This window comes from Botryllus schlosseri, chromosome 7 (genome assembly GCF_051294905.1).
Source record: "Botryllus schlosseri isolate E-star chromosome 7, Bs_hap1, whole genome shotgun sequence".
Taxonomy (NCBI): Eukaryota; Metazoa; Chordata; class Ascidiacea; order Stolidobranchia; family Styelidae; genus Botryllus; species Botryllus schlosseri.
The window spans coordinates 452,504-466,348 of NC_137242.1; the positions used below are offsets into that span (position 1 = coordinate 452,504).

The 13,845-nt window shown below is 38.0% G+C and overlaps 2 protein-coding genes across 3 annotated transcripts; one reads left to right on the forward strand and one right to left on the reverse strand.

The window, feature by feature from the left end:
- The first annotated feature begins 405 nt into the window (after positions 1-405).
- On the forward strand, positions 406-3,807 carry LOC145442667 (uncharacterized). Its single transcript, XM_080320645.1, has one exon. The coding sequence runs from the start codon at positions 1,439-1,441 to the stop codon at positions 3,038-3,040; it is 1,602 nt and encodes a 533-aa protein (XP_080176771.1). The 5' UTR covers positions 406-1,438; the 3' UTR covers positions 3,041-3,807.
- LOC145442671 (uncharacterized) lies at positions 3,803-13,453 on the reverse strand. Of its 2 annotated transcripts, none has more exons than XM_080320650.1 (6): positions 13,055-13,453; positions 11,104-11,257; positions 10,364-10,477; positions 9,353-9,464; positions 8,711-8,822; positions 3,803-5,909 (listed from the first exon to the last, which is right to left on the reverse strand). In XM_080320650.1, exons 1-6 carry the CDS (start codon positions 13,304-13,306, stop codon positions 5,766-5,768), a joined length of 888 nt encoding a protein of 295 aa, XP_080176776.1. In that variant the 5' UTR covers positions 13,307-13,453; the 3' UTR covers positions 3,803-5,765. The 2 variants fall into 2 exon arrangements, with proteins under 2 accessions (XP_080176776.1, XP_080176775.1); XM_080320649.1 differs by having other exon boundaries at positions 10,331-10,477.
- Between the last annotated feature and the right edge of the window lie 392 nt (positions 13,454-13,845).

The following is a 13,845-nucleotide window of genomic DNA, read 5'->3' on the forward strand; positions in this document are numbered from 1 at the left end:
ACTGAGATGTCTAAATAAAGGAGAAATGCCGGAAATGGATCCTACAATACCTAAAAATTTCGTCGTTTACGATTTTGGACATAGGAGATATGGCGGGAATGGACTCTACAACAGCTTGAAAATCCAGCTATTTTCGCTACATCCATCGTTTACGCTTTTAGGGATGGCTATCGCTAGGTGTACCTCCCGCAGACAATATTCTGACGACTGCGGCTGACGAGTGTCAGCCAAAAATTTTCCGGCACATTTCAATAACATTATTAAAGTCATGGAAAACTATTGGTATATCATCTATGATATCTTATACATTTATCATAAAACAAAATTTCTTAAATTTCTCAAAATTTCCAACCAAGAAGATGTTATGGTGCACCCGGCGGTCAAGAATTCAACGAAACACCGATTTGGTAGGAACAGTCATTTATCATTGTAGAAGGCGCCAGATTTAAAATATTACTACATCGGACCGGAATACGTCGATCGTGTGTCAATGACGGACTGACGGGCTTATTTATTGTGTTGATGTCGCCAATGTCTACGACTAGTCTACTTCGTAGCATTATAACAGCGGTTCTTAACCAGCAGGGATCCATGGACGCCTTTGCTCTTGTGGTACGGAGGTGTGGAAGCTGTAAAGTAGGGTACGGTATGCTATAGTGACCGGGGTGCTAAGGTAGTATGGAGGGGTGGTGTGACACTTAGAAAGCCTTACAAGGCTATACTGCACCTTACCTTGCCCAGCGGCACTCATGGTATTGGTATGAATTAACAGTAACAGATCGTGTTGATGTATGTGAACGTGCCGGCTATACTCAAGTAGAATAACGTAAATTGCAATTAATAATAATAAGAGCATATAGAAACAGTTCACAAATTAGATTGGAATTAGATTACCTGCATTTTTCTCTAATTATAGTCTAATTGTACAACGGGAATTATCTGAAGTTGTCCAAGTCTGACTTCAGGAAGAGGAACTATTGGATTATTCTACTTGAGTAGCAGGCGCGTTGATATACAATTATACATAAACATGATCTGTTCATTCATACCAATACCACGAGTGCCGCTGGGCAAGGTAAGGTGCAGTATAGCCTTGTAAGGCTTTCTGTCTCACACCACCCCTCCATGGTATAGATGCTACCTTAGGACCCCGGTCAGTCGGTCACTAGGATATCGTACCACTACTTAACTGCTTTCATAACTTATAATTCTAAGCTAATTGAATCTAATTTGAAAACACATTGTCTAGCTATAATTATAATTCCAATTCTATTGCTACTCAGGTAGAATAATTGTTGACACTGTATATCGACATTGCCAAAATGAATACACCCGTTAATGACTGGTATTTCAGCGGTTAATTTGTCTCGAAGTGACTAATATAGAGTGACATTATTGCTATAGTGTCCTAATCGTCTAACTGTCCGTGACACTCACAATGCACTGCAGCATTGCACCCTGTATCCTGGCACTTGTGGTGATATCACACGGTCGCCTGCCAAATTTACAAGTAGAAACCGCTGACCATTCCAGTTCGAGCGCTGCGAAAACGCAGCTACTGAAAATTCAAGAACAGGCCCGAAATATGAGGTACGGAACGTGCTGGACTTCAGCTCTCAAAATTCTAGAGACAGGCTGCCGTGATTTGACGGACGAAACTCAACGGCGCATCGCTTACGCGTTTATGAGATGCCATTTACTCGCGTCAGGACGTAAGGTTGCGGACTGCCCCGAAAATTCACCAATGTCGGATTGCACGGAAGGAGAAGCATTATCGGATCTTGCTTTTAGCACTTACACGGAATTTTTCACACATTCCCAACAGATTTGTTTCCATCTACAAAATCAAGCGTGGCATGAAGCAACTGAACACACAATCGACCGATTAGCCGATAATTCTCATGATGTAGCAGATCGCTTGGAACAGAGTGCGACCGCTGCTGCTGAAATGATAGAACAACAGAACCAGTCTTTGAGGAATCAAGAATTGCTTTTAAAACACGAGCAACGTTTAAAGGAGTCGATGCAACAATCCATACTTGACGTTAAGCGATCACACTCGGAAACTAAGCAAATTATAAATGAACAACGCCTGTTATTCCATGAAGTTTTCGACAGGGTCGCTGTGCTGCAAAAAACTGTTCTCGGAGAATTCTCGAGCATATACACTTTCGCGTTTTACATCGGATCTACAATTTTAGCTTATATTTTAACGTCAACCGCCCGCACGAGCTCGGCTAGATTCTGGATTTTTTTGATAGTCATCGTAAACGCGATTACAGAAAGAATGATTTGTAATCGGTATATCAACGATATCGACGGTATGTCTGGAACAACCATGGTCCCTGAATTGATGCAAGATGAAATATGGCTGTGTAGAAAAATATTTACGATTCTCTCCGCAGTCGTGTTGGTAGTATCCGTGCATCGTTTTAAAGATTATAACAAGATAAACAACTCTCTTCTTAACGACATAATCCGTCAAAATCAAGAGATGCAAAATTATATGCACCAAAATATTCGGGATGCCAGTAGAATGATAGCTTCCCGCAATGAATCACAATCGGACAGCGAAACTGTAATATGCGCCGTGGAGAATCGAGCAAATCACGACAGCGATGGTTCCTTTCGAGAGTCAGACATTGAGGAATCTGATTCGTCAACCATATTGTCAGTTGCGTCATCTGTGTCTACGATACTGACTAACATTAGCAGACGTTCATCTACGCCGTTGAGAGACTTATCGTTACTGTCCCGTGATTCAACCAGTAGAAACAGAAATCGCGGTTCAGCACAAAGAACGAGAAGACGCAGTTCTATCTTGGCTGTTGTCGAAGAAAGTGAAGCAATCCTAAATAAACCTCTGGATTCGGTGGCTGTCAGCAATTATAACTTAAGAAGGCGAACTCACAATATCAATGCCCATCAAAACATGACAGAAAGTGTCGAACAATTCACCTCCTTCATGCTGGAAGGGATTAAGGAACAATCCGCGTTGCGCAGAAACCGAATTCAGAGATATCTTCACGACGGTCACTAGTAACCGTGCTCAATTTTTTTAATTCAAGAGAGTTTATTGTTACGTTGACTTATGAAATTCATTATCGTTACAATTTTCCAACTATTTCAGCAAAATACCATCGATTTTTCTACTACGTTTTTGTGCATTCATCTACGTTTTTGTGCATTCATCGGTAATTATGCTGGCTTCCAAAATCCGTTATCTATTGTGTCAATTTTTTTAAATAATCCAATCTGATACCATGGATTTTTCTACTGCTTTTTTGCCGTTACCAGTTAATATGCGGGCTTCAGAAGTTTGTTTTCTATCGTGTCAATTTTTGCAACTAATCCAGCAGGATACCATCGATTTTTTTCTGCATTCTTCGGTAAATAATCCACCAGGACGCCATCGATTTTTTACTAGTACTTTTTCTGCTGTTATCAGTTGATACGCCGGCTTCCGAAATTTGTTTTCTATCGTGTCAATTTTTCCAAATAATACAGCAACCTCCCATCGATTTTTCTGCCTTCTTTGGTAAATATGCTGGCTTTTGAATTTCACTATCGTGTAAATTTCAAATAATCACCCAGCAGGATACTATTGATTTTTGTACTACTTTTTTGCCTTCACCCATCAATATTACTACTGTGCCTTGATAAGTTCTTTTTCTACGCTTGTTCTCCTACATTTTTGTCAATCATGAAATTTTACTGCTACGATAGTACTCCGTTGTGCGGTCACATTGTGTTTGTTTTGTGTGCTCAGATTTCTTTGACAATAAATCTGCAACGCATCCACTGGTATTGGAGACAATCGTTTATTAATATACTAATCATTTCAAACATAACAAGATTGCGACAAAATGAAGATAGCAAGGTGTTGAAATGACTTGGTATTATTCAATCAGATATCCACCTGGGCCTAGAACATGAATATGAGGTGTGCACACTGACTGAATTGGAACAGGCGATAACACAGAAGGGATAAAAAAAACTAAGTATGTGTGATCCATAAACTAATCTACGAATAGTAGAATGATTTAAGAATGTCGTGAACAACTAGATAACTATGTTTTTCTAATTTGAGCAAAATGCCATCAATCTCATTAGTGGGATATGTCAATGCTCTCAATCTGATTCTACTTTAATATCAGGTTTTTCTGAAAATGCTTCAGGTTTTTCTAAAAATGCTTCAGAGCTGTATGGTGCGAAACGAGACAAACTTCAGTTCATATCAAAATAGACATTTGCCATTCTTGTGGTTATGAGAATAATGTCTGATTTGATATGAACTGAACTTTATTTTTGTTGTACCAATCTAATTTGAACCTATCATTCTAAATCCATTTGGAAAAGCTGAAATATTCATGTCGTTAGGATTTCAATGGCAATAAAGAGCCTTGACACCACACGCGATGGTAACTTGTCCAAATGGCTTGGAATAGACTTGAAAATGAAATAGCATATGGTGGTAGGCGAAATTTACATGTCAGATCGGTGCTTTTTCACCTTTTTGAGCACCATCCGCACTTTTTGTGCGAAAAAAATCTCATCCGAACAAACTAACCGAAAACTGTTTTACAAAAACAAAATGAGGAAACTTGACAATTTTGTTGTTCGAACGGGCAACAAGTAGGCTACCATTCTAGCCCATCAATCGTCTCAATAAAAAGACAACCATTTTCACTCGCTTTGAATTCAACTATAGTGCACGAAAGCCCTTTTCGGCCAAATAAGCCGTTGGATTTTGTACGAGAACTAGAAGTGCTAGTGCTTGGATGTCCAGGTTTTTATCAGTCAGTCAAAACTATCCAGTACTCCCACCCAAGATACAGCTTATTTTCCGCAAGTGAAAAATGATTTCCAGAGAAACCAGCGTCGGACAGATCTTATCATGAATTCAAACCAATTTGTGTCAGACAAAAGTCGGCACATTTTCATGATCAAGCAATATTGCATATGGTTACCATATTTTGAGATCCGAAAAAGAGGTAACTTTTCAAAATTTTTGAAAGCTTCCTAAACTAGACGGCCCCATTTTCTCTCGGGTAGAAAGTAGCTTGCTAAGAATGGAGAAAGAAAGTTCAACAGCAGCAGTTGTTGGCTGGCAACATTGAAGTTGTGTGGACACTGCTGGTGACAAACCTCGTTGCTTCATTCTGACAATGTTGTCTACATCACAATTTTTCATCATGCGCTTCTTGATGTAAGAACCAATGCCCACAAAGTCTTGCTTCAGTTAGGATTTCGCGGTACGTTGAGCATAACGCCATGTCAACCTATTTGTTTCATTTGGCCGTTTATGATTCACAATGAGCAGACAATGGGCCGTATACATTTGAGTATACAACGGTAAGCCTGTAAAGTAGGCTACAAGCTGTAAAATGTCAAATGATAAGTTCACCGACAGTGCAAACATCTACAATAAAATCAAATGTGGGTCGCAAAAAGCTTTTGACTTTGTAAACAATTTTGACAATTTTTTGAACCCAACGCTACAATTTTGACTTATTTTGTCAAGTCAAAAAATCGCCCTAATCATAACAGATAATTCCTTCCTGCTAACCTTGATTAGATATTTTGTAGCTTGCGACACAACCATTTAAAGTTTGCTGTCTTCTACAGTGGAAAATTGCATCAGAACTATAATTCTCATTGATAAATCAACTCTTAGTGCCAAGGAGCGTACCATTTCAGTGCTTGATAAAAAAAACGTCTCATTACGTGACTCGAATCATTGTGGATCTCCTGGAAGGCTAGAGTCATCTTTTCCACATTTTCCTGTTTGCTGCAAACTTTTTCGCATCCGTAACCAGATCGTCGACATCATCGCCGCTGGTCGCTTCGTCAGAATCTGATTGGTCTAATTTCTGTCGTTTCCGAGGTTGCGATGCATTTTTCGAACCCTGCATAAGATATATTGTTGTGTGTGGAAATTAGGCATCTTGGAGGTACAGAACTTCAATATACAATTGTACAGTATATTCATATTGTAATGAAGTCAAATATTTTTGGCTGACACTCGTCAGGGGTAATCGTCAGCAACTAGTAGAGAATGGGAAAGAACATTGTACATCAACAATTGTATCACAAAATATGACGTCACCGGTAGGGTTGGATTATCCGGATAACGGTTAACCGCAGGTTTTTTTATTATCCGATATCCGGATAAAAATCTACCGGTTAACCGGATAAAATAGTATCGTTAATAATGTGTTTTAAACTTTTAGGAAGTTTCAATAAGTCGTATTATCAGTGTTCGCGCGGCTAATTAGCGAGAAGCGTGTCGCCAATCAGCGGGATACGTCAATGCAGTGTGCAACGCGACGCAATCTCCCGCTGAGAAGATCGCCAAATTAGGTCATTGATTGCCGCGAACTCGGCTATCGTTGCTGGCCTGATTTTTCGAGTCTTCAACAAGTCTATAGTTCCGCTGACAGACATAATACCATCACTGGCCTGCACAATCGCATCTGCAATAGGCATGGTACGAACAATATCATCGCTGGCGTAACCATAGTCTTGGGCCTGGCATGCGTTGGCTCCTATTGGAGACAATGTACTGCTGATATTATTATGATCAGCGATTGTGATTAATGAGTGACATTGCGAAACTGAATGACATCGAATGTTTGCATTCCGGAAACACGTTCGCGCGTGCAAGCGTAATTGATTTCCGCTGATACTAAATTCGAAAAAAAAATCGAAACCATCTCATTTTATTTAAAACACCCCCCTTATTTTTCGGCTGGCTACGGGCCTGATCATGTGAATTTCTCATGAAGGAATTAGAGCGAGCTATCATGTCGGCCTCAATTCCGGTATCAGCTACTCGTCCTTCTAGTACTGGACACCTAAACAGAAGAGTGGGCGAAAAGGAAGCGCTGCTTACTGTATTCAGCCTTGCTTACTATAATTCAGCCCATTTTGTGGAAGCAGAAAGAGCATTTAATACGTGTGGACGCTTTGTTACAAAACTCCGGTCCCGGCTACAGGATGCCACTATTGATGCGGCGTGCTTTATAAGGAGGGAGCTGCAATTACACTGTGTAATGATTTTGCGATCCATTTTTCATGCAGACCTCGTGAAATCGATTATCTCACTTAGGATTCACTATCCGGTTAACCGGTTAGCTAAATTCCAAATATACGGATAGATCCGTTATCCAAATAGTGAAAATTATTGATATCCGAACTAACCCTTGTCACCGGTATGAAATTTTGAATAATCGGGGTGGATAGAGCGTTTAAGCTCAATATACTATTTTTAGATGGTACACAAACTCCTTCTGTAATCACAGGTTTGGCTGGCGTAGCCTACATTAATGAAAGTCGACTTCAAGTGTGAACTAGGGCTCTTCATAATTTACATTTTCCTCCACTGGCTACTTGATAAAATTGTTAGGTTACCTAATTTAAACCTACACACCAAATTTGGTTCAATTCCAACCAGTAGAAGTGGGGTTATTGCCGTCGAAATATTTGGATTTGAATAAAATAGTATTTACGGTGGGCACCACTACAATAAATAATTAAAGAATTGGTCACCGTAAATACTATTTAATTTATAATCCAAATAAAATAGTATTTACGGTGGGCACCACTACAATAAATAATTAAAGAATTGGTCACCGTAAATACTATTTAATTTATAATCCAAATAAAATAGTATTTACGGTGGGCACCACTACAATAAATAATTAAAGAATTGGTCACCGTAAATACTATTTTATTCATAATCCAAATTTTTCGACGGCAATAACTCCGCTTCCACTGGTTGGAATTGAACCAAATTTGGTGAACATCGTTTCTATAGACAACTTAACACTTTCATGTGGTGAACAGAAAATGTTCAAATTTTTTGTTCTTTATTTTGATACAATAAATAGAAACTTTCTTCTGTAGCAATGCGGCTACTGGTTGGTATTGAACCAAATTTGGTGTGTAGGCTTAAATTAGGTAATCTAACAATTTTATTAAGTAGCCAGAGCGATTTGAGAAAAAAAGTAATTTCTGAAGAGCCCTAGTGTGAACGGCCTCTTCTGACAATGTTCTTTCCAATTCTGTAATAGTTGCTGACGAGTGGCAGCTGGTTATTTCAATACGATTATAGTATTTAATTGAAAATTAGGGTTGTTCAATAATAAATCTTTTTTTTTGCAAATTTCACTGACTAGTTGATAAAATGACTAGGTTGTCTAAATAAAACACATCAAATTCGCCCCAATTTTAACCTGTAGTAGCATAGCTAGAGGAAGTTTTGATTTATTCAAAAAAAAAAAAGAAATATTGTTTTCAAATTTTACCGGCTCCCCATAAAATTGTTACGTCTAAAAAATGATGTGTTACAAATTTGGCTCAATTCCAACATGTAGAATCAGCTGCTCTACTAAATCATAGAATTTCCAACCGCAAATACTATTTTTTTCAATTCCAAAATTTTCAACTCCAATAACTTCTTCTCTGGGTTGAAATTCAGCCAAATTTGTGAAGCATCATAATTTAGACAACATAGCAATTTCATGAGTTAGCGAGTGAAATCTAAAATGATAAGTTTCATTTTTTAAATAAACATTTTTCATCTAATAAGTATGCCAAATTTGTCGCGCAGTTTTTTAGGCAGCCTAACAATTTCATCAGCTAGCCAGTAAAAGATAGAGAAAAAATATATTTTTGAACAACCCCATTAAAAATAGTAGAAAATCACTTTCTGCGAAGGCTCCCATTCTGAATCTTCATCGCTCACTTCCAGATCTTCCTCTGTGTCGTCTGAATAACTATCGTAGTCCGAGCTTCCCTCGCCGTTTCTCTTGGAATTTCTGGCCAGAATAACTGATGATTAGGGCAATTTTTTTCAATCGACAAAATTGATAGAATAAGGTAAAAAATCGTTCAGAAACTGCATTATCACAGCGTTTTAAGGTTGGTGACTTCGGTGTTATTACCAAAATAGATACATCTGTGTGTTAGAGGTTGCGCCATCAATGAATTTTACATTTTGACGCCTTGTAACCTACTTCATACTGCTGTAAATGGCCAGTTGTCTACTATTGTGAATCATGTAGCTTACCATTAAATGAAATAATTAGTTTGATGCAGTGCGACGCTCAAAATGTACATCAAAAGCCATTTTGCGACTGCTGTAGACTAGTCAAAATTTGCTAAAAACAAGTTTGTTAAAAGTTGTTGATAGATTTAATATTTAGGTCAGTAATTTTCGCTTTTTCAGATCCAAAACAAGCCTTTTTAAGGTAAAGAAATTACCTCCCTACTGATAAGCCCGGACTCTTAAAGTCGACCAGTCAAAAGTTTCAATTTCTGGGACAAAAAATCGATAAGAGTCACTCACAATTTCACTCGCCGCTTCGGTGCCATGCGCCTTGTGTGCTTGTACTGCCGTTTGTGAAGAGGATTCCGTCGGTAGCAATTTGTTCCATGCGGACACTCTTCTTTCTCGGTGTCTGGTGACAGATTACTAATAAATGGGTCGAAAACAGACTTGTACCAACAACCAACCGGTCAACTGACTACACCGGCTTTTTGAGAAGTACCAGTTTTAGTTTTGAAAAGTGAGTAGTTCTAGTTCTAGTTGCACATTTTGAAAAATGCGTAGTTCTAATTGCATATTTTGAAGAGTGAGTAGTTCAAGTTGTGCATTTTGAAAAGTGAGTAATTCTACTTTTAGTTTTGAGTCTTATGACTCGAACCAAGTCATATGACTCAAGACTCAGACGACCAAGACCGACATTTCATTGTAATTTCGAAGAATAGTAAAGAAACTACACTATCGGGATTTTGTCTATTGGTACTGGTATTTGAAAATGCAACCAGAAAGTGAGGAAAATTAGTACCGGTATATTATAAATGCGAACCATTCGATATCACCAAAGAGAGTTATAAAAAGTGGGTTTCACAAGACTTTAACTGGAAACTGAACAGCCAACACAATGACTTGGACTCGGACTCGAGTAATAACACCATGACTCGGACTCGACCCTCTGCTAGCTGACTTGGACTAGGACTTGACTCGGTGGTGACTTGAAAATGACTCGACTTGACTCGAGTCAGAACTATAAAAGTGAGATTGACTTGTGACTCGGAGCCTTCTGACTTGGTTACAGCCCTGGTGAGTAGTTTTAGTTGCGCGTTTTGAAAAATGATAAGTTAATATAGCGGATTTTGAAGAGTGAGTTGCTATAGTTGTGGTCGCGCATTTTGAAAAATCAATAGTTTTAATTGCGGCCTTTACAAAGTGAGTCATTCTAATTCTAGTTGCTGATTTTAAAAAGTTCTAGTTGCGCATTTTATAAATCCATTTAGTTTTTACCTGGTTGAAAACGTAACGAGTTTAAAATCTCACTGGGATCTTCACGATAATCAACATCTCCGGGGTGACAGAATTCCATGCGGTGTGTCGGATTTTTCCTGTAGCAAGACGAGCCATACGGACACACGGACCTTGATCCGGACTGCTCTGTAGATAATCAAAATTTTAGCGCTCCCACACCCAAACAAAAGAGTAGGGCGACTGGGAAATTCTCAGCTTTTTAAAATTAGATTAGAATTAATATGACTGAATTCGCAAGAATTTGGTAATTCAATCCAGTTCCGAATTAGAAAGAAATGCAACAAAAATCAAGTTCATTCAAAAAATAAATCGAATTCTGGTTCATTCTCAGAGGCGGTCAGTAACAAATTACTTCTACTTTTCAAAATACTTTTGCCTACTCAAAATTACCGCCTCTACTTGCGTATAAATTTTTGGCGTGTTACTTCCACTTGTACTTGAGTACCGACAGTGACCAACGTCTGCCATTGTCGTAAGCACGAGAATGGCAATTGTCTGCACACCGAGCGTGGCTCGTTTCGCGCGATACACTTCTGCAGCATTTTCAGGAAAACCGGAAATTAGATTAGAATTAGAGCATAGAAATATTTCACAAATTAGATTACCGATTACAGATTTTATGCTCTGATTCGATCGCTACAATTGTCTAGTCGTCCAAGTCTATCAAACATCACACTTGAACTTTTGGGATAAGAATTTTTGGTGTCAATTCCGGCGAAATGGCTCCGGTCGCAATAACAAGCGCTACTCACGGCTGGCAGAATTAGATGACACATCTTCGCATTCCTTTTCATCATTCGGAGCAGAATTTGTCGACCCATCTTTGTTTTCATTTTGATCACTCGGACTTTCCGTACTGACACTCGTATCAGCCACCTTCACAATTTCACTTGTGACAACGTTGTTCTGAAAGAAAGCACATTAGTTCAGTCAAGGTAGATATTGTCCGCAGCAGTACTTTCGGACTTGTAAAAACTACTGATCTAGTTAGTTAACGGTCAACTAACTATTAATTGTAGTTGTAGTTGCGACTTTTGAAAAGTGATTAGTTCTTGTTTTAGTTGTGAGTTTTGAAAAGTGAGTGCCGTAGTTCTAGTTCTAGTTTCAAGTTTTGAAAATTGATTCGTTCTAGTTTCAAGATTTCAAAAGTGATTGTTTCTACTTGCAGTTGCGAGTTTTGGAAAGTGAGTACTGTAGTTCTAGTTGTAGTTGGCTAATTCCATTATAACTTAACAGGGGCTGTAATGCATACCCTCAGAATTGTCCAATATTTACAAATGTTGTTCTTTTTCGAATTCTGGGTACATTAAAAAAAATTAGATTGAAAAATTTCCAGCGGTTCAAAAGATAATGAGATTCAAAATTCTCATGTCACTAGGTGGCGCTGCATGCAAAAATCTTTAAAATCCATATTTTTTGCTGTAATGATGGTGGAGAATCAACTTAAATGTCTAATTATACAATTTGGAGGCCAAGGAATTGAAAAAAACCAACATTTTCACTCTAATCTCGAAGAAAAAAAAGATACGGACGAAACAAAATTGGGTGGGAAGCAGACTTGAAAATTCTTGTAGGATTCCGTTTACACAAAAAGAAATTATTGTAAAATGTACTTTGAAGCAGTATGATTGATAAAAAATTGGATTTGAAAAGCACCGCTGCCCACCACAACTACTATTATGACCAACTATACAATGGAAAGACAAATTTTTTGTGATTTCCTTGTAGAATAGAGATTAATTTGAAAATCCAATTTTTTATCAATCATACGACATTTGTAAATATTGGACAATTCTGAGGGTATGCATTACAAATGTTAGAAAATTTGCTCAATTATAATGGAATGAGCCGGTTGCAAGTTTTGAAAAGTGAGTAGGCCTAGTTCTTGTTCTAGTTGCTAGTTTTAAAAAGTGATTAGGTCTACTTTTAGTTGGAAGTTTTTAAAAGAGGGTAGTTCTAGTTCTAGTATCGAGTTTTGAAAAGTGAGTAGTTCTTGTTATAGTTGCTAGTTTTGAAAAGTGATTGGTTCTACTTCTAGTTTCGAAAAGTGAGTAGGCCTACAGTAGTTCTAGCTGTAGTTGCAAGTTTTGAAAAGTGAGTAATTCTAGTTTCAAGTTTTGAAAAGTGATTAGTTCTAGTTGCAAGTTTGTGATCAATAAAATTATTTCGTTGCAAGTGGACGCTAAATAAGGTGTGAAATCAACCGAGATCTTAAGTTTTTAAAAGTGAGTGCCGTAGTTCTAGTTGCAAGTTTTGAAAAGTGAGTAGTTCTTGTTATAGTTGCTAGTTTTGAAAAGTGATTGGTTCTACTTCTAGTTTCGAAAAGTGAGTACAGTAGTTCTAGCTGTAGTTGCAAGTTTTGAAAAGTGAGTAATTCTAGTTTCAAGTTTTGAAAAGTGATTAGTTCTAGTTGCAAGTTTGTGATCAATAAAATTATTTCGTTGCAAGTGGACGCTAAATAAGGTGTGAAATCAACCAAGATCTTAAGTTTTTTAAAGTGAGTAGTTCTAGTTTCAAGTTTTGAAAAGTGATTAGTTCTAGTTCTAGTTGCAAGTTTTTAAAAGTGAATAGTTCCAGTTGTAGCTGCGCATTTTGAAAATCCAGAAACTTGTACATTGTACAAGTCTGATTTCTGTAAGGAATTAAAAGGCTGCGTCGGATTTACTTTTGTTCAACAGGATTTGTTGAAAATACGGATGTCACCTTCTCAGCAGGCTCATTATTCTGTTCTTCCTCTCTCCCTCGATTATGATTGGATTCCTCTGCCGAATCAAATTCAATGGAAACTCTTTTTTTTGGCAACTTCTTTTTTTCGATTTTGGTGTCTTGCTTTCGTGTGGTTTGAGTAGAATTTTTTTTTCTGCATCCAGCTTGGCAGTTTCCGTTTTGCTTCTTTTGGGCGTGCGATCTGTTTTTCATCATCCATGAATGTGCTGCTCGCCACGATTTCTCCATCAGTCTGTTCTTTACTGGTGAGATCAGGATGAATTTTTGTTATAGGATTTGGTTTTCCATTTAAAACATCTATATGAATATCAGTTTCTTCATGAGGGTTATGCGTGACAATTCCATTTTGTATTTGTGGTGATTCGTTATTCACAATCTCTCCAATAATCATATAGATGTGCAGCTTTGGAAGCAGTGAAAAATAGTCTCCGGGACATAAAATGACAGACTCATCCTTATCCAATTTTATCCACTCATCTGGAGTTGATTTTCGGCTGTAGAAGCAAGGATTGACGTGGATCGATTTCAACTGGATGCCATCTGCAGTTCGTTTCAAAATGCCGTGTTTCCTGGACACACGCTTGTCTGTCACTTCAAGAAATGGGCCTCTGCCGAATGTTATTTCCGAATCGATCAGCTCTATGGTCTTGTTTGTCTCTGAAATCTCTCGAATAGCTGACATCTTGTTATTTAATATCGCTGTATCATGAATTATGTTAGCTGTGCCTGTGTGACAGTCTCACGCTTCCATGTTCCATGCACCAATG

Excerpts from the sequence above, each read along its gene's own strand:
- LOC145442667 (XM_080320645.1), top strand. The coding sequence starts at position 1,439 with ATGCACTGCAGCATTGCACCCTGTATCCTGGCACTTGTGGTGATATCA.
- LOC145442671 (XM_080320649.1), bottom strand. The coding sequence starts at position 13,306 with ATGGAGAAATCGTGGCGAGCAGCACATTCATGGATGATGAAAAACAGA. Across the intron at positions 9,465-10,330 it reads CTCGTTACGTTTTCAACCAG|ACACCGAGAAAGAAGAGTGT; the intron begins GTAAAAACTAAA and ends ATCTGTCACCAG. Across the intron at positions 5,910-8,710 it reads AATGGGAGCCTTCGCAGAAA|GGTTCGAAAAATGCATCGCA; the intron begins GTGATTTTCTAC and ends TATCTTATGCAG.